A 22,381-nucleotide genomic window follows, 5' to 3' on the forward strand; every position below is an offset into this window, starting at 1 on the left:
TTGGACTGCTGGTTCTAGGCGGGGCCTAGCGCTGGGCTTGTTTGGGCGGGGCTGGGAGTTAGTTGCCGCCTCCGGGTAACTGGGCCCTGGCAGCCAAACCTCCGGAGGCCGCGGGCGGCAGGCAGGCCTGCAATAGATCCCGGATCCGGAATTCCCCGGGCAGGACCGGAATCAGGATCGGCCCTGCCCCAAACCGAGTCTGCGAGGAACTCGAGAACTTGGATTGGGAAATCCCGGAACCCGGATCAACAAACCCCAGAACCCGGAATTTAGATCGGAAAGTCCCGGAGCACGGATCGCGGAGCGGACTCGACACGGAGTCCGGAGCCCGGATCGCGACAGCGCCGGACGGGACGGAGCGATGTCGGGCCGTGGCGCGGGCGGGTTCCCGCTGCCTCCGCTGAGTCCTGGTGGCGGCGCCGTTGCCGCGGCCCTGGGAGCGCCGCCTCCGCCAGCGGGACCCGGCATGCTGCCCGGACCGGCGCTCAGGGGGCCAGGGCCGGCCGGAGGCGTGGGGGGCCCCGGGGCCGCCGCCTTCCGCCCCATGGGCCCCGCGGGCCCCGCGGCGCAGTACCAGGTGAGCCGCGTGGATGGGCGGGCGGCCCCGCGAGCACGCCGGGGGCTGCGGACGATGGGGGGCCTCGAGTGAGGGCCCCGGGGCGGCCGCCTTGGCACAGGGCATAGGGGCCCAGCGTGCGGAGTGCGCGGGACTTGGTGGAGGGCAAGGCCGGGTGGCGGGGCAGTTGGGGGAGAGGGTAAGAGCGACCGTGGGATGGAGGGAGGCTCTGGAGGCTTTCTTAGAACAGGGATTCTGAGTAACTGAGAGATGGAGCAATCGGAGCCAGTGAGCTGTGAGCGAGTGGGCTGAGAAGTCTAGTGTAGATCTAGTGTAGTCTGGTATAGCTTTTAGGGTAGGGGGATCAGGGAAGTGCTGAGAAAGTTTTGCAAAAGGGCCCTCACTGAGAAACAAGGGTTACCCTGCATTGGCCTTGGTCCCACTCCAAGTCTGCGCTGTTTTTTTTCTAGTTGGGAACTGGCAGAGCTCTAGCGTGTCTGAGATGGCTCCCAGCTGCCGAGGAGGAGGAAGAAGGGCCTGGCTTCCCACGGCTTGGGAGGTTGAGCCTAGAGCGAGGGGATCTCAGCCTGTGCCAGGCGGGGTCTTCTCCAGGTCAGGACCCTGGCGCAGGATGGCTCTGGGTTTGAGTAGAGGTGGTGGCCGCCAGGCCTGAGGTGGAAAGCCCAGCCCACTCTGGGCAAACTCTCTTTTTGGCTCTCGGCTGGTGTCCTAGTGTCCAGGAGTAGATCGGTCTGCAGGAGCGGAGAGGCTCCACTGAGCCCTGCTGGTCTAGGGCTGGAGGAGCCTGGGAGAGTTGCTTCAAAGAGTTCTGACCCCTTTGGAGTTTGGCTTAAAGAGAGAACTTCTCAGGTTGCAGCTTCAAAGGCCATTGAGAGACAGAGACTCTATCCTTAGGGCCTGACCCCGCGGGGGGAGCTCCTCAGTCGTTTACCACCCCCCTCCAGTGCGATGTTTCTGGTTGCTCCAGAATGCTTGGGAATGGTCCCCATCCCTTTTCCCACTCTCTCTCCACCTTTATTTCATCTTTAGGTTCTAACATCGCCATAGCCCACCCAACCCATGTGCCCCAGCATGTGGCACTGGCTTCTTCGCTCATCTCCCAGGGAGGCTGGGGCTTGCTCTGCTCCTACCTCATGTCTCCAGGTAGAGGCTGCACAGTGGATCCTCACAGAAGAGGGTGTGCATATCTGCCCCCCCGCCGGAGCTCTGATCCCTCACTTTCTAAAGAGATGCTTAACTGGGGACAGTGATTGTTCCTTCTTGTTCCTCATTCTCCCTCCTCCCTGTAAAAACAAAAACAAAGCGTCTGGGTATTAACGGAGATAGACCTGGTCCCGAAGACTCCATCTTTTCCATCCTGCTTTCCCATTTGGGGACTCATGGGTCCAAGGTGATGCTGAAGGGTCCCTGCATGAGTCATTCCAGCCCCTGGGCCAGCTGGCTGAGGACTGGCCTTGGAGACTCCCTGTGGGCCTTTGGCCTGAGAAGGATCTAAGGAAGAAAGAGAAGCCTCTCTGGTGTCTTCTGCTCGAAACCCATGGGCCATGTGGCCTGGGAAGAGCCCGTGGAGAGAACAGGTTACACAGCCTTGTGTAGGGAGTGCTCTTGGGCCAGTGGCAAGGTCCAGGCTGGGTGGCCCCAGGCTGCTAGGGTTGGGGACCAAGGGGAAGACACTGAGCCTCTGCTTCCACAGGCTTCCTATCCCACCAGCTTTCCTTTTCTTTTTAAGATTTTATTTATTTGAAAGAGAGCATGAGTCGGGGTGGTCGGGGGGGTGAGAAGCAGACTCCCCGCTGAGCAGGGAGCCTGACTTGGGGCTCAGTCCCAGGACCCTGGGATCATGACCTGAGCCAAAAGCAGTCGCTTAACCGACTGAGCCCCTCAGGTGTTTTTGTCACCTCCTCTCCCAGGGAGGGGGGGGCAGTGGAGGTCCAAGGGGAGAGGGAGGACCCCGTTCACTCTGGCTGAGTTCGAGAAAGATGGTGCTTGGCCTCTTTGCAAGTCCAGCTGCGTGACTTCAGGAGATGGGGCTTGAGATCTGAGGAGCAAAGGGGTTCCTGTCGGGGCACATGAACTAGAAAAGCCAGGGTTTCAGGGCCCAGTTGGGCAACTAGGGGAGCCCCTGGAAAGAAGGGAAGTGATGACCCTCCTCCCTCCACATTGTGGTTCTATAGCCATGTCCGTACTCAACAGAGGAGCTTAAGGAAAACAAGAAATGAAAAAAACAAAACCCGAAGAAGCACAGATTGTTGGGTTCACTCCAGAGTTCAAAATATGTTCTACTCACGGAGGGCTATGTTCTCTTCTCTCAGGCCCAGCCACCTGCCCCTGCTGTCACGGGGGTGGAGGCAGAGGCCCACCTAGGGTGTGGGCTGGTGCCGGGCTGGGGGGGGGGGACGCTGTCGCACGCTTCCGAGGTTCAGGGCACTGAGCCAGGCCCGCCCAGTTCTGCTGCAGGCGGGGACTTAACAGAGCTTGGAGAGACCTGACGTGTGTGTGTGTGTGTGTGTGTGTGTGTGTGTGTTTTGTTTTGTTTTGGTGTCTTTTTTCTTTTTCCTCTTGGGTTTTTTTATTTTGAAGAGGAGTTACTGGTGCTTCAAAGAGCAGGTGTGGAGCTTGGCAGGACTTTGTGAGCTGTGAGCAACCTTCCCCTGGGCCCCTGCTCTCTCTTGGGAGAAGCTGGGGGCCCTGGGCAAGCAGGAGGAGGGGGTAGCTCTGTGCCTGGGAAGTCGGGAGCCCATGTCTGGGAGGAGCCTATTCCAGGCCCTGTCTGTGCCGCCTTGACTTGGGACTTCCTGCCACAGGAGCACCTGCCCAGGAGGGATGGGTGGTGCCCGGGAGGTTCTGTGAACGCCCTAGCGAGTAGCTTCCCGCCCTAGTGAGTGGCTTCCCGGAGACCCCGGGGGACCCAGGGGCCCAAGCTCGCTCTCCGCAGATCGCCTTGCTCCACTTGTTCCTCCCCTCCGGCTCAGGCTCTGGCTGGGGAAAATACGGCCAGGATATCTGGGGCCTGGGCTTACAGCTGTGGCCACACGGGGTTTTTTTCTGTAATCTCCGGCCGTGGCTCATTAAGGCTGAGAAATAAAAAATGGGCTTTCACCTTTCAACAGCCCAGACGAATCTTTTCCTGACGAGGAGAAATTGTGGCAGGACTCCTGAGGACCCAGAGTCCCCTCCGTTTAACTCCGTTCTCCCAGATGCTTGTCCCACGGCCGCCTTCTCTCCCCTGCCCTCCGTCTCTGGTCAGGAGTCTGGCCCTCTGTGCTGAAAACAGAGGTTCAGGGCTAGATGAAAAAGTAGGGGAAGCAGTTCATCTCCGTGATGCTGGGCCAGGGGTGGGGGGGACCCTCTGATTTGGTGCGAGTCCCCACCCAGCCTGGCTTGCTTGGATGGTTGTGCTGGTTGCATAATCTGGGCCCTGGGGCCAGCCCTGAGAAGCTGCCAGGGACAGTGTGTGCACGGCAGAGCTGCCAAACAGGCCTTGCAGGCAGCAGCTGTGGGGAGGGGGGCAAGGGGCCCGGGGAACTCCCAGAAATGTTGGGGAACTGGACCTTGATGGGAAATCCTTCTGCAGGCTTCTACAGCAGCCGTTTCTGTCACCCAGATTCCTGGTGACCCTATGCCTGATCTTGTATCCGAGGATAACCTCATCTCTGTTCTCCAGTTTAGGACCGTGTGGGCTGTATTCAGGCTCCGTTTTCCCCAGCAGCCACGTGGTACCTGGACCCCAGACGGAGGCTGGGTGCCGGCGGCTCTCCCAGAGGCCACCCAGGAGCCACAGCCTTCCTCTCGGGGTCTTCTGGCTTCAGGGTGGGGAGCAGGGCAGTAGGGAGGTGGAGAGAAGGGTCCAGGTCTGGGTTGTAAGGAGGGACCATATGGTGACCAGATGGTCTCCGGACTCTGCTGAGGCCACCCCCACCAGTCGGGACATGCGCCAAGCCATCCTGCTGGAATAGCTCACGTAGGGGGCCACTGCCTGATGGGCACGCCAGCCCCTTGGACCATCTTTCTCCCTTTGGTCACACTGCTGAGCTAGTGCCAGGAGATGGCTGTTGGGGTTTTGCCTACTACTATCACACTGTACCTCTCGACCCGGCTGGGACCTGGCCCCCGCGCCGTGCTTTCCTGTTCCGTTGGATGGGAGTGCTTGGTGGGGCCACATGAGGCGATCAGGAGTGCCTCCTACCCCTCTGATCCCAGGGAGCAGGGCTCACCTATGGGGCGGGGGGCTAGAAGGTGGGGCTGGGCCCTGAGACACTCCCACAGGCCCTTCCGTTTCAGGCTCTCGTCCCACCCCCCGGGTTCCGGCAGGCCCCATTTGCTGGCGCAGACGCCAGGGTGGGGGATGGGGGCAGGGCAGGTGTGGTTTATATTTCTCCTCTCAGGCACCTGCTCCCCTTTGTTCCTGGCCCTCCGCCCCGGGCTCTGTGGTGTGCTGCTTTGGGCCTGACCCGAGAAGGATGGAGAGAATGGGTTACGGGCCCCATGGGGCCCTACCGCTGACCTATGCACCCCCATTGGCTTGCTTCCCCCAGCGGCCTGGTATGTCACCAGGGAGCCGGATGCCCATGGCTGGCTTGCAGGTGGGACCTCCCGCTGGATCCCCCTTCGGCACAGCTGCTGCACTTCGACCTGGGATGCCGCCCACCATGATGGACCCATTCCGCAAACGCCTGCTTGTGCCCCAGGCCCAGCCCCCAATGCCTGCCCAGCGCCGGGGGTAAGACCATCCCATTTCTCCTCCCTCCACCCGGCTCAGCTACAGTGGTGACAGAGAGTCCTAAGAGCTCTGATCTGCCTGATGGGCACGCCATCGGGCATGAAATTGGGGAGGAAGACTCCTGGCTCTTCTTGGGGAGAGTCCTAGGGGCTGGAGGGGTGGGTGTGGGGGAGGTGTGTTTGGATCACTGATGTCTTGAGTTTTTGTCCTCCCTAGGTTGAAGAGGAGGAAGATGGCAGATAAGGTTCTACCTCAGCGAGTGAGTATGTTGGGCAGGGGCCCAGGAAGCCTGTGTAGTAGCTGGTGGACTGTGGGTGCAGCCGGGCTCCCCCAGTCCTGGGGTGGAGGAGCAAGGAGCCAGAGATGCAGCAGAAACAAGTTGAATTCTTCTCTTCCTCCAGATTCGGGAGCTTGTCCCAGAGTCTCAGGCGTACATGGATCTCTTGGCTTTTGAGCGGAAGCTGGACCAGACCATTGCCCGAAAGCGGATGGAGATCCAAGAGGCCATCAAAAAGCCTCTGACGGTGTGTGTGCAGCCCTGGCCAGCCCTGGGCTTTCCCAGACTTCTCGGTGTCTCCTTGGTCTTGTTTTCTGGGGGCCAAGCATGGGGCTGCGATTTCTCAATGCTGCTGGCCGCAGCCCATTAGTGGAGCATGAACTCAGTTTCACATGATGGGACCAGCATGTTTTTAACAAAAGAGAAAAGTAGAAATTATAATACTTCACAGAAGTGTAGTAATTACCTTATTAGTATCATTTAGTGACATTTTGTTTCAGATGTTTATATATGTGGATGGTGGGTCACGATTTAAAATGAAAACGTTATTGATCATGGTCAGAAGTTTGCATGGCAAGACTAGAGGGTAGATAGGGATAGTTCCTGTCTCCCCACCCCTGCCACCTTTTTAAAAATAATCTAGAACAGTCTCCTGAGTGATGAAAGCTTCCAGAGACAAGGATACTTTGGGGCCATGGTGGGTGTCTGAGTTGCATTTAGTGTGAGCTGGAGACTTCAGATTTGCCCGACAGCAAATCCTGTATGTCCCTGTCACCACCGATCCCAGTGTTGGAATTGTCGGTAGCCCATCTGTCCCCCTCAGAACTGTGAGTTCCTTCCAGTCTGGGACCGGGATTTCTGGCTCCTGATTTCTGGTGCCTGACAGGGTGCCTGGCCCGTCTACACTCAGTATTGATGTTGAATGAATTCGGACAGGAAGGTTGAGTAGATTGTTTCTAGCCTGTTGGCTCACCTCTAGCCGGCTGTCTCTCTCTCTCTAGCAAAAACGAAAGCTGCGGATCTATATTTCCAATACGTTCAGTCCCAGCAAGGCAGAAGGTGACACTGCGGGGACCACAGGGCCCCCCGGGGGAACCCCCGCAGGGGACAAAGTGGCTTCCTGGGAACTCCGAGTGGAGGGAAAACTGCTGGATGATGTGAGTTGGGGAAAGGTGGTGTCTGAAGGGGAGGTGGCCTGTGTGGGGTAGAGACTGGGCCAGACACTGGGGCGCTTCAGGAGAAGTCCTGCCTGAGGGAGAGGGCTCTGCTCTGGATCACAGCTCCAGGCTGCTTAGAGGTTGGAGGGTGAAGATCTGTTTGGTTGTTACACAGTGAGGCATCTTGAGGAATGGGGTGCCCCTTTCTAATTCAGACCCTGTTGGCTGCTAGCTGGGCTGCACCCAGAGTCCTTTCCGGGCACCCGGTCTCCTTCTTTTGGGGCCCCCGAATCTCCAGTACCCTGAGCCTGAGAGTTGAAATAGTCCTTTTGTCCGGGGCTTCGCCTGGGTCAGGTCTGAGAGCCCCGCAGCACCCCCTGCTTATAACCATGACCGTTCCCCAGCCCAGCAAACAGAAGAGGAAGTTTTCTTCATTCTTCAAGAGCCTCGTCATTGAGCTGGACAAGGAGCTGTATGGACCTGACAACCACCTGGTGGAGGTGAGAGGCCCTGGGGTGTGGGGAGCACAGGCTGACGTGCTGTGGGGGGTCCGAGAAGCGGCCTTGGTCCCCTGGAGGGCCAAGCGTGTACACCTGCCCGCTCCCTTGGTGACGAGGTCTGCTCCCCTCCTCCCTGTCAGTGGCACCGGATGCCCACCACCCAGGAGACTGATGGCTTCCAGGTGAAACGGCCTGGAGACCTCAACGTCAAGTGCACCCTCCTGCTCATGCTGGATCATCAGGTGACACGGGTCTGGGGCCACAGGGAGTGCTCTTGGGGAAGGGGGGCAGGTTCCTGTCGAACACCCTTCCCGTCCTTCCACTTTGGTTTCTCCCACGAGCACAGCGCCACCCCCTGACTCCCCTCTGTGCATCTCTAGCCTCCCCAGTACAAGTTGGACCCCCGACTGGCAAGGCTGCTGGGGGTGCACACACAGACCAGGGCGGCCATCATGCAGGCCCTATGGCTTTATATCAAACACAACCAGCTGCAGGACGGGCACGAGCGCGAGTACATCAACTGCAACCGGTACTTCCGCCAGGTGAGCGTGGACCTCCCCACGCTGCTCGCTGCCCCGCCCTGCCCCGCCCCCTGCTCCACAGCCCCTGTGGGGCAGGTTTCTGGCCACCTTCTCCACACTGACCCTGGGATGGTGCACTTCCCTCTATGCCCACAAAGGCATCACCGACCCTTTGGTACTCTCTAGATCTTCAGTTGTGGCCGCCTTCGTTTCTCTGAGATTCCCATGAAGCTGGCTGGGTTGCTGCAGCATCCAGACCCCATTGTCATCAACCATGTCATTAGGTAAAAGAGCCTTCCCATCCTCCTCTTCCCATTTCAGAGCCCTTTACCTTTGGCTTGATCTAAAAGCCAAAGAGAAGTAGCACGTTTGGTTTCTTGCCTGCTGCGCGTGTGTAGGTTTGGCCCAGGTCTGTGGGATGAACATAGCTGTAAGCTTAGCCATCCCCTCCTGTGTCCTGCCTGCAGCGTAGACCCTAACGACCAAAAGAAGACCGCATGCTATGACATTGACGTGGAGGTGGACGACCCACTGAAGGCCCAGATGAGCAATTTTCTGGCCTCTACCACCAATCAGCAGGAGATAGCCTCCCTTGATGTCAAGGTGGGCCCTCAGCCCCTCTAGCCGCTGGGATCCAGGATGGGGCTGGGCCGGCTCTGTTGTGCATTTCTGCATTTGAGCACCTTGCGACAGTATCGGTGAGTCCGGACTGACACACGGACTCTCTTCTCCAGATCCATGAGACCATTGAGTCCATCAACCAGCTAAAGACCCAGAGGGATTTCATGCTCAGCTTTAGCACTGACCCTCAGGACTTCATCCAGGAATGGCTCCGCTCCCAGCGCCGAGACCTCAAGGTGTGGTCCCCATCCTGAGGTTGATCCCAGGCTAGGCCCTGAGGGATGTTTACCCAGGTCACAACTTCGCTTCCTGGGGCCGACTGGCGCAGGGGCGGGCATAGGGCTGTACGCAGCTCTCCTCCTGGCTCTCTGCAGATCATCACGGATGTGATCGGGAATCCGGAAGAGGAGAGACGAGCTGCTTTCTACCATCAGCCGTGGGCCCAAGAAGCAGTGGGGAGGCACATTTTTGCCAAGGTGAGGCTCTGCCCTATGTGCCCTCTTGAGCTCGTGGGCAGCAGAGTCCTGAGCCACTCGTCTCTGCTCTCTCCCGCCAGGTGCAGCAGCGAAGGCAGGAACTGGAACAGGTGCTGGGAATCCGCTTGACCTAACTGCTCAGGGACCCCCTCCTCTGCTGGGAAGGGGACCACCCTCTGGGGTCACAGACACATAGGCTAAGGATGGGATGAGGGGTGCCTCCTGTCCCCCTCTGCTCCCCAGCTAGAGTTTCATAAATGTAGTGCTAGGATTCCTTGTTGCTTGGTCCCCAAAGCCTTATACTTACTTTTTACTTTGGCTTTAAATGGGTTCTCCACAGCTGCCTCCTCTGCTCCCTGCAGGCAGGCGGGCCCCAGTCGGTCCGCTGGAGGCTGTGCTTTGATTGACATTGTCACGGAGACCTTTCAGACCCAGGCCCGCTGGCTTTGCTTGTTTACAGACCCCCTTGGGGCCAGTGTCCGAGCTGGCTCTGGGGAGCTGGGTGAGGGAGAGGAGCACAGCTCACACTCTTCCTGGCCTTTCTAAACCAAAGTTCTTTGCCATTCCTACCAGCCCAGCCTTGCTGCTGGTTTTTCCTTTTCTTTGGGTATTTGCACTATGTGGGAAGCAGGTTTTTCTATGCGGGAGCCACTTTTTTTGTACAGGGGTAAGTTGGGGTTTTCAGGGAGCCCTGTTTGGTGCCTCCTTCTGTTTTTCCTCAATCTATGCAAGCGGCTCTGGCCGCCATCATCTCCTCGGACGCCAGAGGCCTGCCAGCCCAGCTCTTGAGCCCAGGGTGGTAGAGCTGCCTCGGAGGGGGCTCCAGTTCTCTGGCATGGCCTGAGGTACGGGTGTGCGTGCTTGGTGGAGGGCGGGGGGATGTGAGGGGGCAGGGGGGAAGGTCTGTTGCTGCCCTTCAGAGCTTGGTAGAAGGGTGGACCCCAGGGCTTGGCAAGTGCCACTTCTGGCAGGTTTGGAAATTTCCAAATAAATCCTTGTTTATTGGTGGTACCCGGACCTGGTCATTCAACAGTGTGGCCACTCAGTAACAGACTAAAGTCCTTAAGGGCTTATCCTGCAGAGCTTTATTTGAGGGATCCACAGAGAAGACAAGCACCTCACTTCCACAGCTTCTTGATAGACATATTTTTCTCACTGTCCTTCTGCATGACCTGGAGAGAGAAAGCACCCAGTTATAAATGGAATAATAAACACAGGCTCTGTCCCCGCTGTTCAAAACCCCATCTGCAAGGGTAGAGAGATGGGAGGCCTCTACCTTGGCGACAGCCATCTCGAAGTCCTCCTGCGTGACGTGGACCCGCCGCTCCCGCAAGGCGTACATGCCGGCTTCGGTGCACACACCCTGAGCAGAGAAGGGAAGCCAGACACTGCTGCTGTGTCCCAGAAGCCACAGCTTTCTGCCTCAGCCCCCCTTTCCTTGGGCCCTCTGGTTACCTTCACTTCAGCCCCTGATGCGCCAGGCATGAGCTCGGCGATTTTCCGCAGGTTGATCCCCCGGGTCAGGTTCATTTTCCGAGAATGAATCTTTAAGATGTCCAGCCGGGCCTAAAGAGAGGGGAGAGAGAGAAAACCTGAGCCCTGTGGCCTCCCCCAACAGACAGAGACACTCCCAGCTCTGCCCCTCACAGACCTCCTCATTGGGTGGCGGGAATTCAATTTTTCTGTCGATGCGCCCAGGGCGAAGCAGAGCGGAGTCCAGGATGTCAATCCTATTCGTGGCCATGATAACCTGAGTGGAGAAAGGGGGTGGTGGCAGCATCAGCCAAGCCCTTCCTCAGGCTGCTTCTCGCCCAGGGCCTTCCCTTGGACACCACCTCACCTTGATATTCTTGGTGGCCTCAAAGCCATCGAGCTGGTTGAGCAGCTCCAGCATCGTCCGCTGCACCTCACTGTCCCCTCCAGAACCCCCCTCCAGCCGTGAGGAGCCAATGGAGTCAATTTCGTCCATGAAGATGATAGACGGAGCGTGTTCTCGCGCCATGACGAACAGCTCCCTCACCATCCTTGCCCCTGTGCAGAGGCCAAGCTGGTGTTACGGAGGCAATGAGCTCCCTACCCTCCCTGCCACCCCCTTACTTTCGCTTGGTTTTCATGTTTCTGCCCATAGTTACCTTCCCCAATGAATTTCTGTACCAATTCAGAGCCAGAAACGCGAATAAAGGTGCAGTCTGTATGATGAGCCACAGCCCGGGCCAACAGTGTCTTCCCAGTGCCTGGGGGTCCATACAGCAGCACCCCCTAGAGAGGAACAGCAGGACTCAGAGCAGAAGCCAGTCCCATTACACTAGGGAACATGTATCAAGTGCTCACTCTGGGCTATACCCTGTGCTCGATGCCAGGGGTATAAAACATGAACGCTGAGGTCCTTCCTAGTGCTTTTCTCTGAGCTACTGCAGTACCCTGGCAGCGCTCCTCCGAGCCCCTCTTCCCTGGGGAGGGCCAGCGCAAGTGGTGTCTCCTTACAGGGGAGTGACACCTCCCCTGGGGCAGGACGTGCCGGTAACAGCGTGACCCTTCCACACAACTCTCGCTTCTCACCTTGGGCTGCGCAATGCCCAGCGCTTCAAAGAGCTCAGGATGCTTGACAGGCAGCTCGATCACTTCTTTGATCTCCTTAATCTGCTTGTCCAGTCCGCCGATCATCTCATAGGTTGAATCTGGCACCTTTTCCACCATCATCAGTGACACCAGTGGGTCTACCTTGTTGGGCAAGATCTTGTGCAGAGTGTAGCTGTCGTTCCTTAGAGCCACCCGGCAATTGGGTGTCACCTGGGCAAGGGAAGTGTTTCAGGAAGTGACGTGGCAAGAGCAGAGCCCAACCTCCCACCTCACCTGCTGCACTCACGTCGTTGATGTCAATGTTCTTGTCCACATCTACAACAAACTTGCCTTCTGGATGCACCTAAAGAAACGAGGGCTCATGACCTTTCCTGACCGTCACCGAACCATCCACCTCGCCCAGGAAGACCCATGAGCCCTAAAATAACAGAACAGCGTCCTGGCAAGACTACACACAGAAGCACGAGAATGCACAGGGCACTGGGCTGCTCCCTGGAGGCCATGGTGCTTTTACCTTAACCAACACTTTTTTCTTATCCATGGCCCGGACTACTTCCCCCACGTAGGAGCCCTGTTCCTGCAGCAGCTGGAGCTCTTCCCGCAGTAAGCGAACTGGATGGGAAACAGACATCATGGTCACCCAGCTTCTCTGGTGTCCCTTCTCCTACAGACTCAATTCAACAGGCATGAATGAAGCACCATTCTGAACTTTTAGAAGAACGCAAAATAAGATCAAAATTTAAGTCTCTAAAGGGATTACAATGTAGCTCGGGAGAGGCATGAATGTGAACAGCCAAGTAACAGTGCAAAGCATAGCCTCAGACTCTATGAGAAATAAGCACCGAACGTGAAGTCTCAGTTTAGGGAGATTCGAACAGTCAGACCTCGGACAGACTGTCCACATGCAGCCTTCCCATCTTTCCCTCCTCACCTTTTGCATTAAGCTCATTCCTCTGTGCCTGCAGCCTCCGGAGATTTTGGCTCTTATCATTTACAATCAGCTGTGGAGAACAAGAAACAGAGCAGAAAACACTAGGAGGTTAAGCTCTTGGCCAAGATCCTCACAGGCTGGTATGAGCTGAGGGACAAGAGCACAGGGCACCTGCACGTTCCAGATTGTGCAGTAGGATCCTAAGGACTCTGTCCTTACTTCCAAGAGTCTCTCTGGGGCCTAGGGCAGCCATCAAAAAAGTCTAGTTGTCCTAACACACTGCTCCAGGAATAATAAGCCTTAACAGAGAAAACTCAAGCTGCCACACGTAGTCCGTTTCTTGTGAGGCAATGACATGGTAGACGGGGAAGATCTAACTCCACTGCTCCCAAATTAACAGGTAGGTAAAACTACGGGAAGCCACTTAAAACGTCAAGATCTGTTACCCAACTGTAAGCAAATATAGCATTACCTGCCCTGCCTCTTTTCTGGACTACTGTGGAGGACAAATGACACCACATGTAAGAGCACTTAAAAAATGATAAACCTTATACGATAGATGCAAATGTACCAGGAGTTTAGAAATTGCCCTTGGGACTTTCCTTCCTCCTATGTATGTATTTTCCTTATTGCTAGAGTCCCTGCTCCCTCTTTAGGCTGGAGCACTGCGCTGCCCAACTCCTTTTCACTAAGTCCCAAGAAATCAGCATTATACAGACTGGGCAGTTCTGTCTGCCTTCCCACTCTCCCCCTGCCCCAACTGGAGTGAGCTAAATCTCAAGAGAAACTTCGTGCTCCCTTACAAAACCAAATCTCACATTCAGACTACTTCTAGACGGAATGGCATCTGGCTAAGAGTACCTTTTAGGTTAAAAGTTAAAGTTTTCACGATGTCTAATAAACTTCGAAGACTTTTCACCTTCAAAGGGATGGGAGTTGAGAAAAACAAGAGACTTAACTTCATATCCTTCCTATAGCTACCAGTTACTTCTTTTATTGCGCCCTCCAGTGGAACTAAATGGATTTGTAGAAACACACTCCATCAATCCTTCATCCCTCGTCTAGCTACCTGTGGACCTCGAGTCCGTCCTCACCTGGAGTTCTTCGATCTTGGACAGGTAATACTGGCGGAGTCCACTGCCTGCCTTCCCCTCTTCCAGCTCCATCTGAAAACACAGTGTAATTATAAAACAGGCCAACAAATTTTCAAGGGAAAACCCCACTTGCAGCTTGGGCTTTAGAGGAATGATCTGGGTTCGAATGCCTCAGTCCATCTCTAACTCACTCCACTTCCCCGTGACTAAACTAAAAGCAGAATGAGAATGCCGCCTACCTCCTAAGACTTCCAGGAGAAGCAAAAGACAACATACACGAGAGCGCTTTGTAGCGATTCAAGCGCTATAAAAACCCGAGGTATCATTGCTAGAGGTGGAGCCACCTGGAGGAACGGGGCCTTACGTCCTGCGACTCGCGGACGAGCCGGTTCCCGTTCCCATCGTTCCCCTCACTCCCTCCGCTTCCACAGGGTCCTCTTCTCCCGGCCCTGCTCTGACCCGCCGGGGGCGGCGCTGACACAGCAGATCCTGTCCTAGGCACGGCCCAGTCTGGATTGGCCCACCCACCCCCGACCCATTCAACCCACCCGACCCTGCTGCCCCAGCCGGCGGGCCACCTCAGATCACGCCTGCTTCGCATCGATCCCCCATCCCCGCCCGGCCGCTGCAGCCGCCATACCTGCTCCGGTCCGTCAAGCGCCATCTTTCCTCTCTCACGGAGACCGCCGGCATCCGAGGCGCTTTAGCGCGCAGGCGCAAAAGCAGGGGCTTAGAGTCCGGCGACCCTAGAAGAGAAGAATTCCGGGTCAATGGGCGGGGTGTGCGTCGCGACAATTACAAAAACAGAGGCCATGATAGGAAGGTGGCTACGCGAAGTCAGAAGCCTGGAAAGGGATGAAAAGACTACAGAACTACTAAATGTTGCTCTCTAGGAATTCTCTTTTAGTTCAGGTAATCTGCTCACCTTGTCCCAACTTCCAACTTCCAATACTTGAGAGCATAGAGAAGAATTTGCGGCCACACTCAAGATGGCGGAAACGTGGAGGCGGGGACGCAAGTGGAAGCGGAAGTACGTGTGCTGTCCCCATGTGCTTCTGCCAGAGTGGTGAAAAGGGCTCTGGTTCACGGTGTTTGCAGTTAGGTAGGGAACGGAGAGTGGAATTTGGTGGTCCAGAAGGTCCGGAAAGAGACGTTCCAGTTTTTACTCTGTCCCCAGACCGAGTGACACTCCCCCCGTTTCGCCATGGGCAAGAAGGGCAAGGTCGGGAAGAGCCGGCGGGACAAGTTCTATCACCTGGCGAAGGAGACCGGTGAGTTAGTGTCCGCGCCGTCTGCGAGCGAACGAATGCCCTTTTCGATTCGCTCCCCGTTTCCCGAATACTGAGTTCCTGTTCCCCAGAAGGGGTGGTGGGTTGTGAAGCTGCATAAATCACCCTGGGAAAGCGCCCCACCGAGTTTAACATTTTGTCGGTGCCCCCAGGTTACCGCTCCCGTTCCGCTTTCAAGCTGATCCAGTTGAATCGCCGCTTTCAGTTCCTGCAGAAAGCTCGAGCCTTGCTGGACCTGTGTGCTGCGCCAGGGGGATGGTGGGTAACACCCGGCACCTGTGGCTCTTCATGGCTGCTTTCTGGGTTCCGGCGTTGGATGACTGAGCGTTGCTTTGGGGGAGGGAGGGTGGGATACAGTAATACCAGTCTCAAATTTCTCCGTAGAGGTAGGTCTCAGAAAAAAGGTCTGAAACTTGCATGTTATATGCTCCGGCCACTGCATTTGGTAGCGGTTCTTAATACACATGGTGAGAGAGAATATTGCCAACGGAGGGGGACAACAGTCCTGGATTACTTTAACTGGTATTACTTTCTTACAGGTTGCAGGTGGCTGCTAAGTTTATGCCTGTATCCAGCCTTATTGTAGGTGAGTAACAGGTGGGCCCTCCCTGACTGTGAAGGGGTTTGGAGAGCGAGATACTAACTGCGTTCTGCATTTCCTTTTTCCTTGCTTGAGGCAGCCTTTTGGAACTCTCTGACCTGATTTCTTCCAGGAGTGGATCTGGTTCCAATCAAGCCTCTTCCCAATGTGGTGACACTCCAGGAGGACATCACGACAGAACGCTGTAGGCAGGTAATAGGAATCTCTTTTCCCGTCTGCTTTATATGCAGACGCACATCTCTCCCTCTCACCAAGTGCTCTGGAGGCAAGCTTTTTCAGTTTAACACGCCTTGAGCAGTGCCTGCATCGTCTGTATGACAAGGCCCATGACACCCTTAGGCTCCAGTACAGGTCTTATTTAATCAGTAATAAGGTGTTTGGAATTGGAACAAGTGCAGAGATATTGTTGAAATTGTTTTCAAGCGAAAGGGCTCACTAATAGACTGTAAGCTCCGTGAAGACAGACTTGAGTTGTTTTTTAATTGTTGCATCCAGTGCCTGGCACAGGATTTGGCCCGCTGTGGGCATTGAGCAAATGCCCACGTGGACAAATGGCTGAACAATAGCTGTTGCTGTGCTTGGTTTTTTTTTTTCCGTATAGGCCCTGAGAAAGGAACTGAAGACCTGGAAAGTTGATGTTGTGCTCAATGATGGGGCCCCCAACGTTGGGGCTAGCTGGGTCCATGATGCTTACTCACAAGGTGCTGAGTGGGGGGGGCATGGAGAGGAGGGTGGACGTGGGCGTGCCTCTCAGGCTGCAGAGGGTCTCAAACGAATTGTCTCTCTCCCACAGCCCATTTGACACTGATGGCTCTGCGTTTGGCTTGTGATTTTCTGGCCCGTGGAGGCTGCTTCATCACAAAGGTTTTTCGTTCCCGTGACTATCAGCCTCTACTGTGGATCTTTCAGCAACTTTTCCGCCGTGTCCAGGCCACTAAGCCCCAAGCCTCTCGACACGAATCTGCAGAGATCTTTGTTGTTTGCCAAGGTGGGCGTCACTTTTTCTTTCTCATGAGTTGGTTTCTTAGCTATCGAAGCATACTTTCCTCTTTTTTTTTTTTTTTTAAAATATTTTATTTATTTATTTATTTGACACAGAGATCACAAGTAGGCAGAGAAGCAGGCAGAGAGAGGGAAGGGGGAGAAGCAGGCTCCCCGCTGAGCAGAGAGCCCAATGCGGGACTTGATCCCAGAATCCTGGGATCATGACCTGAGCCGAAGGCAGAGGCTTAACCCACTGAGCCACCCAGGCACCCCCAAAGCTTATATACCCTGTCATCTTAGGATTCCTGGCTCCTGACAAGGTTGACAGTAAATTCTTTGACCCCAAGTTTGCCTTCAAGGAGGTCGAAGTTCAGGCCAAGACTGTTACTGAGCTGGTGACTAAGAAGAAGCCAAAGGTGTGTTTGGGGAATGGGGCCAGTCTCAGGTCTTCGAGTTCAGGGGAACTTGGGCCTGGTGCGTCCTGCACGCACCTTAAGAAAGGACTTCTCAACTTTCCTTCTTTCCCTCCCTAAGGCTGAGGGTTACGCTGAGGGCGATCTCACACTCTACCACCGTTCTTCAGTCACTGACTTCCTCCGAGCTGCCAACCCTGTTGACTTCCTCTCCAAAGCCAGCGAAGTGAGTCCTCGGATTGGAGGGGTGCAGGGCAGCTCCAGAAACGTGTCCCTGAAATAATCCTGACTCCTTTCCTTTCTCCCAAACAGATCTCACTGGATGATGAAGAGTTGGCCCAGCATCCAGCTACCACTGAGGACATCCAGGCGTGCTGTCAGGATATCAAAGTGCTGGGGCGCAAGGAGCTCAGGTATGCCATGGGGTGAGCACAGGTGCCCGGAGTCCCCAAGGCAGGGAAGGGCCTTTGAAGACGCAGCCGCATTTTTCTTCCTGAGGAGACGACGTGAGGAATTCACCCAGCGCTGGATATTGGGGAACAGGATGTGCCTGTGTTAGACATTTGGGAGGGGGGGTGCCTAAAAAGGGGACGGGGCAAAAGGGAAACGTCAGGGTCAGTCATGGTATTTCTGGGGCAGGTCCCTCCTGAACTGGAGAACAAAGCTCCGGCGATACATGGCTAAGAAGCTCAAGGAGCAAGCGAAGGCCCTGGACATCAGGTACGGCGGGAATCCTCGCAGGGTGGGGGTCAGCTGGGGTCGGCGGCGTGTGTGAGCAAAGAACCAAACTGCTGGCGCTGTTCGGTCAGCCTCAGTTCGGGAGAGGAAGAGGAGGAGGAGGGTGAGGAGGCGTCTCAGGCTGGAACTGGGCAGCAGCTCTCTAAGGAGGACGAAGAGGAGGAACAATTAAACCGGACCCTGGCGGAGATGAAGGCGCAGGAGGTGGCAGACTTAAAGAGGTGAGAGGAGCGGGGAAGAGCCCGGGGACCGGGAACCCCCGCCGCGGAGGCCCTCGGGGTGTGAAGACGGGGGAAGAGTGTGGAGGCACAGATGGGGAATCCTGAGCGCGAGGGCGGGCTGAATTTCTCAAATTGTCCACTCAGGAAGAAGAAGAAGCTGCTGCGTGAGCAGAGGAAACAGCGGGAGCGTGTGGAGCTGAAGATGGATCTTCCGGGGGTTTCTATTGCGGATGAGGGGGAGACTGGCATGTTCTCCCTGCGCACCATCCGGAGTCACCAGGTGAGGCGGGCTGAGGGCAGATCGAGGAGACAGGACTGCCTGCTTGCTATTTGGATATAGGAGGTGTTGTATTGGATTTTTATTTATTTATTTATTTATTTGGATAGAGATCACAAGTAGGCAGAGCAGCAGGTGGGGGCGGGGTGGGCTGGGGAAGCAGGCTCCCTGCTGAGCAGAGAGCCCGATGCGGGGCTCAATCCCAGGGCCCTGAGATCATGACCTGAGCCGAAGGCAGCGGCTTAACCCACTGAGCCACCCAGGCGCCCCGGATTTTTTTTTGAAGTGTGCTGAGTGTTCACAGCTCATAGTTACTGTGTTCATCTGTGAAAGGTGACTCAGTCAGAGGAGACTGGGCAGAATAAACCCCCGAGTTTTGTGCCTGAAAGGCCGGGAAGAACTACATATGCCACAGTAAGATGAGGAACGTTTATGAGTGTGCTGTGGGTTTGTTGTTGTGGAAGCTGGAACATTAGAACCAAGAGGCCCTCTCTGCAGGAAGCAGGGGTTCTAGTGGATGCAGCCACCAGGGTCCCGGGGATGCCGGGATGTGTGATGGAGGGTTCCTCAGAGGCCGGCGTTCTTCCCTTCCCCGAGACCAGGTTAGCCCCTTGCTCCATAGGCTGCTGCTCCTGATTAAAGCAGCATCAACAAGCAAAATGAACTTCTGAGCCTCTGGTGAAAACGGAAAACCAACCAGGTCCTCTTTGTTACGAGAACAGCAAAGAGAGCGTAGTGGTTCTGCAGGAGACGACCAGTTGGTCGTTCTTTGCCTTAGTTTTCTCATGTGTAGAGAACGATAGAATCTACTGACTAGAGTTTTGGGGAGGAATTTTTAAAAGAGGGTTTAGGGGTAAATCCTTGGTAATGTGGTGGATTCTGAAGAACTACTAGGTAGCGGTTATGAGGAAGTAAATTTTTTGCCTGATAGTTTTTAGGTGAAATTGTTCGATGTGTATTGCCTGGATTCCTCTATTCGGTGGAAATATTTGCAGGTCGTATTATTCTCAGGTGATTTTTTTTGTTGTTGTTTTCTCTCGTCATTTGCTTCCTGAGAGTAATTTTTTAAGAAAAACCAATGTTTTAGACTATTTTAAGATTGGACGGTATATAGGCTTGAGGTGTTTATCTCTAAGCCTATTCTGCTACCACTGGAGAGGAGACAGCCAAGTGAGCTAGGTCAGTGACCTGGCTTTGAATGGACTTTTTGGGAAGATTTTTTCTCATAGGAGCGCCTGAGTGGCTTAGTCAGTTAAGCCTCTGCCTTTGGGTTGGGTCATGATCCCAGATTTCTGGGATCAAGCCCTGTACTGGGCCCCCTGCTCAACGGGGGGCCTGCCTCTCCTCTTGCTCCCCTTGCTTGTGCTTGTGTGCGCCCACTTTGTAAAATAAGTCTTTTAAAAAAAAAACACTTTTTTAGAGAGTGAGCACATGTGCACCCCGCAATGGGGGGAGGGCAGACTCTCAAGCAGATTCCCCTCTGGCAAGGAGCCTGATGTGGGGCCTGACCTCACAATCCCTAAGACCTGAGCGAACACCAAGAGTCGGACCCAGCCAACTAAGCCAACGGTGCCCCTAGAGTGGGAGGTTTTATTTTTATTTTTAAGTTTTTGTCAGAGAGCACAGCAGAGGGAGAAGCAGGCTTCCCACTGAGCGGGAGGTTTTATTTTTATTTTTAAGTTTTTGTCAGAGAGCACAGCAGAGGGAGAAGCAGGCTTCCCACTGAGCAGGGAGCCTGGTGGGGGGCTTGAGCCCAGGACCCTGGAATCATGACCTGAGCCAAAGGCAGACACTTAACCGAGCCACCCAGGCGCCCTGAATGGAGGTTTCATGCATGTAGCCCATCCCTTCCCTGTCTGTATTTGCTGGTGTATTTTCAAACGTTGCTAAGATAACAGACACAGGGGAAAAAAGTGGTATATGCCTCCTGAGAACCCTTGACCTCTTTCTCTGTCCAATGCCAGCTGTTGGAGGCTGTCACCCAAGGGGCTATGAGCGCTGCAGACACGCTTCTGTCCGATCTGCCAAGAGATGACATCTACGTGTCCGATGTTGAGGACGACGACGACGACGCATCTCTGGAGAGTGACCTGGATCCAGAGGAGCTGGCCGGAGTTGGAGGATCTCAGCATCTGAAGGACCAGAAGCGGTAAGTGGGGGGCTGTGCAAGCAGAGGCCTTGACGCCCTCAGCATGAGCCCCGAAGCAGAGCTGGGCATCGGGTTGCCAGAGGGAGTTGGAGAGCAGGTCCCCCCAGCCCCCACCCACTGTCCTTGGGTCTACAGTGTACGATTTGGTGAAGTAGAAGATGATCAAAAAGAAGAGGAGGAAGAAGAGAATCCACTGCTGATACCGCTGGAGGAAAAGGCGGTAGCGCAGGAAGAACAAGCCAGTCTGTGGTTCTCTAAGGTAGGAAGGGGCTTGGGGACCCAGACAAACAAGGAATTTGTAGGAGACCGGTGGCTGAGTCTTCCCCTCTCCCAGGATGGCTTCAGTGGGATCGAGGATGATGCTGACGCGGCGCTGGAGATCCGGCAGGCCCAGCTGCTGTCTGAGAGCCGTCGGAGGGCACGGCGGCAGGAGCCCCCACCACCTCCCAGTCTGAAGACCGAGAAGAAACCTCCCCAGCACCAGGACGAAGACCCCAAGGGGCCAGAGGCTCTAGCAGCAGCCAAGACGGCCCCTGGGCCCGGCGAGGAAGGGGATGGCAGCTCGGACAGCGACAGCGACAGCAGCAGTGATGAAGGCAGGCAAGTGGCTGTTCTGACCTTCTCTCCGTGTTCAGGGTTTCCACCCTTGGTTGTAGATACTTTTTAAAAAATAGTGATGATCTTGAAGTAAGTGGTCTGTAGTATAGCCTGGGGGGCCTTTTGGGAAGTTTCTCGAGTATGCAGTAGGAAGGTTGCCGTGAGACAGGAGTGGGGCTGGGGACAGACGGCGCAGTGACACGGTCATCCCCCTTCTGCAGTTGGGAACCCAAGCGCGGGAAGAAGCGAAGCTGCAGGCCTAAGTCCGATGACGACGGGTTTGAGATTGTGCCTATCGAGGACCCAGGTTAGCTCAGTACCTTATGAAATAGGAGGGGATAGCGGAAGTCTGGGTGGGAATGGAGCTTTGACTTTCCCCTTTCCTCCCTAGCGAAACATCAGGTACTAGACCCTGAAGGCCTGGCCCTAGGTGCTCTCATTGCCTCTTCCAAAAAGGCTAAGCGGGATCTCATAGATGATTCCTTCAGCAGGTAAGGGGGCCAGGAAATCGCGACGGGTGGCCCTGGAGGGGGCGGAGTCAGGCGTGAATTCAGGGCCGCTGTCCTCTGTCTAGGTACGCATTTAATGAGGAGGAGGGGGAGCTTCCTGAGTGGTTTGTGCAGGAGGAAAAGCAGCACAGGCTCCGGCAGCTGCCTGTTGACAAGAAGGAGGTAGAACACTACCGCAGACGCTGGCGGGAGATCAACGCGCGGCCCATCAAGAAAGTAGCTGAGGCGAAGGCCAGAAAGAAACGGAGGGTAAAGAGGGGGGCTGCCTGCTGCTCTAGTGCCAGGGCGGGAGTGGGGAAGAGTCTGCCTGACCAAGGCCCCCCCCGCCCCAGATGCTTAAGAAGCTGGAGCAAACCAAGAAGAAGGCAGAGGCTGTGGTGAACACCGTGGACATCTCAGAACGCGAGAAAGTAGCTCAGCTTCGGAGGTATAAAGGAGAGCGGGGTCACCCACGAAGGTACACGGGGTTAAAAAGGGTGGCTGGGGGCCTCTGACTGTCTCTTCCATTCACAGTCTCTACAAGAAGGCCGGGCTCGGCAAGGAGAAACGCCAAGTCACCTATGTGGTAGCCAAAAGAGGCGTGGGCCGCAAAGTGCGCCGGCCAGCTGGGGTCCGAGGCCACTTCAAGGTGGTGGACTCAAGGATGAAGAAGGACCAAAGAGCACAGCAAAGGAAAGAGCAGAAGAAAAAACACAGACGGAAGTGAGCAGGGCCGCCAGGGCCCCTGAGAAGACAGCGTGAGGACGCGGAGGTGTGATTCCGGCCCCCCTGGTACCAGCTATAGGCTTCCTGTGTCGGAGTCTGCTGGGAGGACAGGAGGGGTGCCTAGAACTCTCGTGGTGGTCCTGCGGGGTGAGGGAAGATGTTCCTCTGCCTGAAGGAAGGTCTTGGGCCATGTCCTGTTGGTGCTGCTGTTGGCACCCCCCACCGGCCCCAAGCTCTCTTGGTAGGGACGTGGAGACTAGATGAGCAGTCTCTGAGGGGAGGTCGGCGCTGGAGTGGCAGTCACTCTTTCTGGGCAAGCTGGCCTCTCAGGCCTTCCCCATCCTCTGCTGTTATCTGAATAAAACCAGGGTAGTATTTTTCTGACTTTCAGTTCCCAATTCCCATTAAGCGCTAACTCAAGACAGCTGGGTTTCACCCCATGCA

General features: G+C 55.6%; 3 protein-coding genes across 3 annotated transcripts; 2 read left to right on the forward strand and 1 right to left on the reverse strand.

Moving 5' to 3' along the window:
• The first annotated feature begins 106 nt into the window (after positions 1-106).
• SMARCD2 (SWI/SNF related, matrix associated, actin dependent regulator of chromatin, subfamily d, member 2) lies at positions 107-9,860 on the forward strand. Its single transcript, XM_044247646.1, has 13 exons — positions 107-577; positions 5,113-5,297; positions 5,514-5,556; positions 5,699-5,821; positions 6,576-6,731; positions 7,136-7,231; positions 7,372-7,473; positions 7,612-7,773; positions 7,939-8,036; positions 8,220-8,355; positions 8,487-8,609; positions 8,748-8,849; positions 8,930-9,860. Exons 1-13 carry the CDS (start codon positions 362-364, stop codon positions 8,981-8,983), a joined length of 1,596 nt encoding a protein of 531 aa, XP_044103581.1. The 5' UTR covers positions 107-361; the 3' UTR covers positions 8,984-9,860.
• A 51-nt stretch (positions 9,861-9,911) lies between these two features.
• On the reverse strand, positions 9,912-14,187 carry PSMC5 (proteasome 26S subunit, ATPase 5). The gene is made up of 12 exons (XM_044247648.1): positions 14,095-14,187; positions 13,455-13,526; positions 12,361-12,430; positions 11,944-12,041; positions 11,716-11,772; positions 11,409-11,639; positions 10,982-11,108; positions 10,690-10,880; positions 10,501-10,599; positions 10,305-10,415; positions 10,126-10,212; positions 9,912-10,021 (listed from the first exon to the last, which is right to left on the reverse strand). The coding sequence occupies exons 1-12, from the start codon at positions 14,116-14,118 to the stop codon at positions 9,968-9,970; spliced, it is 1,221 nt and encodes a 406-aa protein (XP_044103583.1). The 5' UTR covers positions 14,119-14,187; the 3' UTR covers positions 9,912-9,967.
• Positions 14,188-14,249: 62 nt separating this feature from the next.
• Positions 14,250-22,321, forward strand: FTSJ3 (FtsJ RNA 2'-O-methyltransferase 3). The gene is made up of 20 exons (XM_044247645.1): positions 14,250-14,725; positions 14,896-15,001; positions 15,283-15,329; positions 15,457-15,536; positions 15,946-16,045; positions 16,138-16,332; positions 16,629-16,744; positions 16,863-16,967; positions 17,054-17,154; positions 17,381-17,461; positions 17,551-17,700; positions 17,845-17,980; positions 19,942-20,126; positions 20,262-20,385; positions 20,461-20,726; positions 20,945-21,030; positions 21,115-21,214; positions 21,298-21,481; positions 21,565-21,659; positions 21,746-22,321. The coding sequence occupies exons 1-20, from the start codon at positions 14,659-14,661 to the stop codon at positions 21,936-21,938; spliced, it is 2,517 nt and encodes an 838-aa protein (XP_044103580.1). The 5' UTR covers positions 14,250-14,658; the 3' UTR covers positions 21,939-22,321.
• Positions 22,322-22,381: the final 60 nt, after the last annotated feature.

This window comes from Neovison vison, chromosome 5, assembly GCF_020171115.1.
Source record: "Neovison vison isolate M4711 chromosome 5, ASM_NN_V1, whole genome shotgun sequence".
Taxonomy (NCBI): Eukaryota; Metazoa; Chordata; class Mammalia; order Carnivora; family Mustelidae; genus Neogale; species Neogale vison.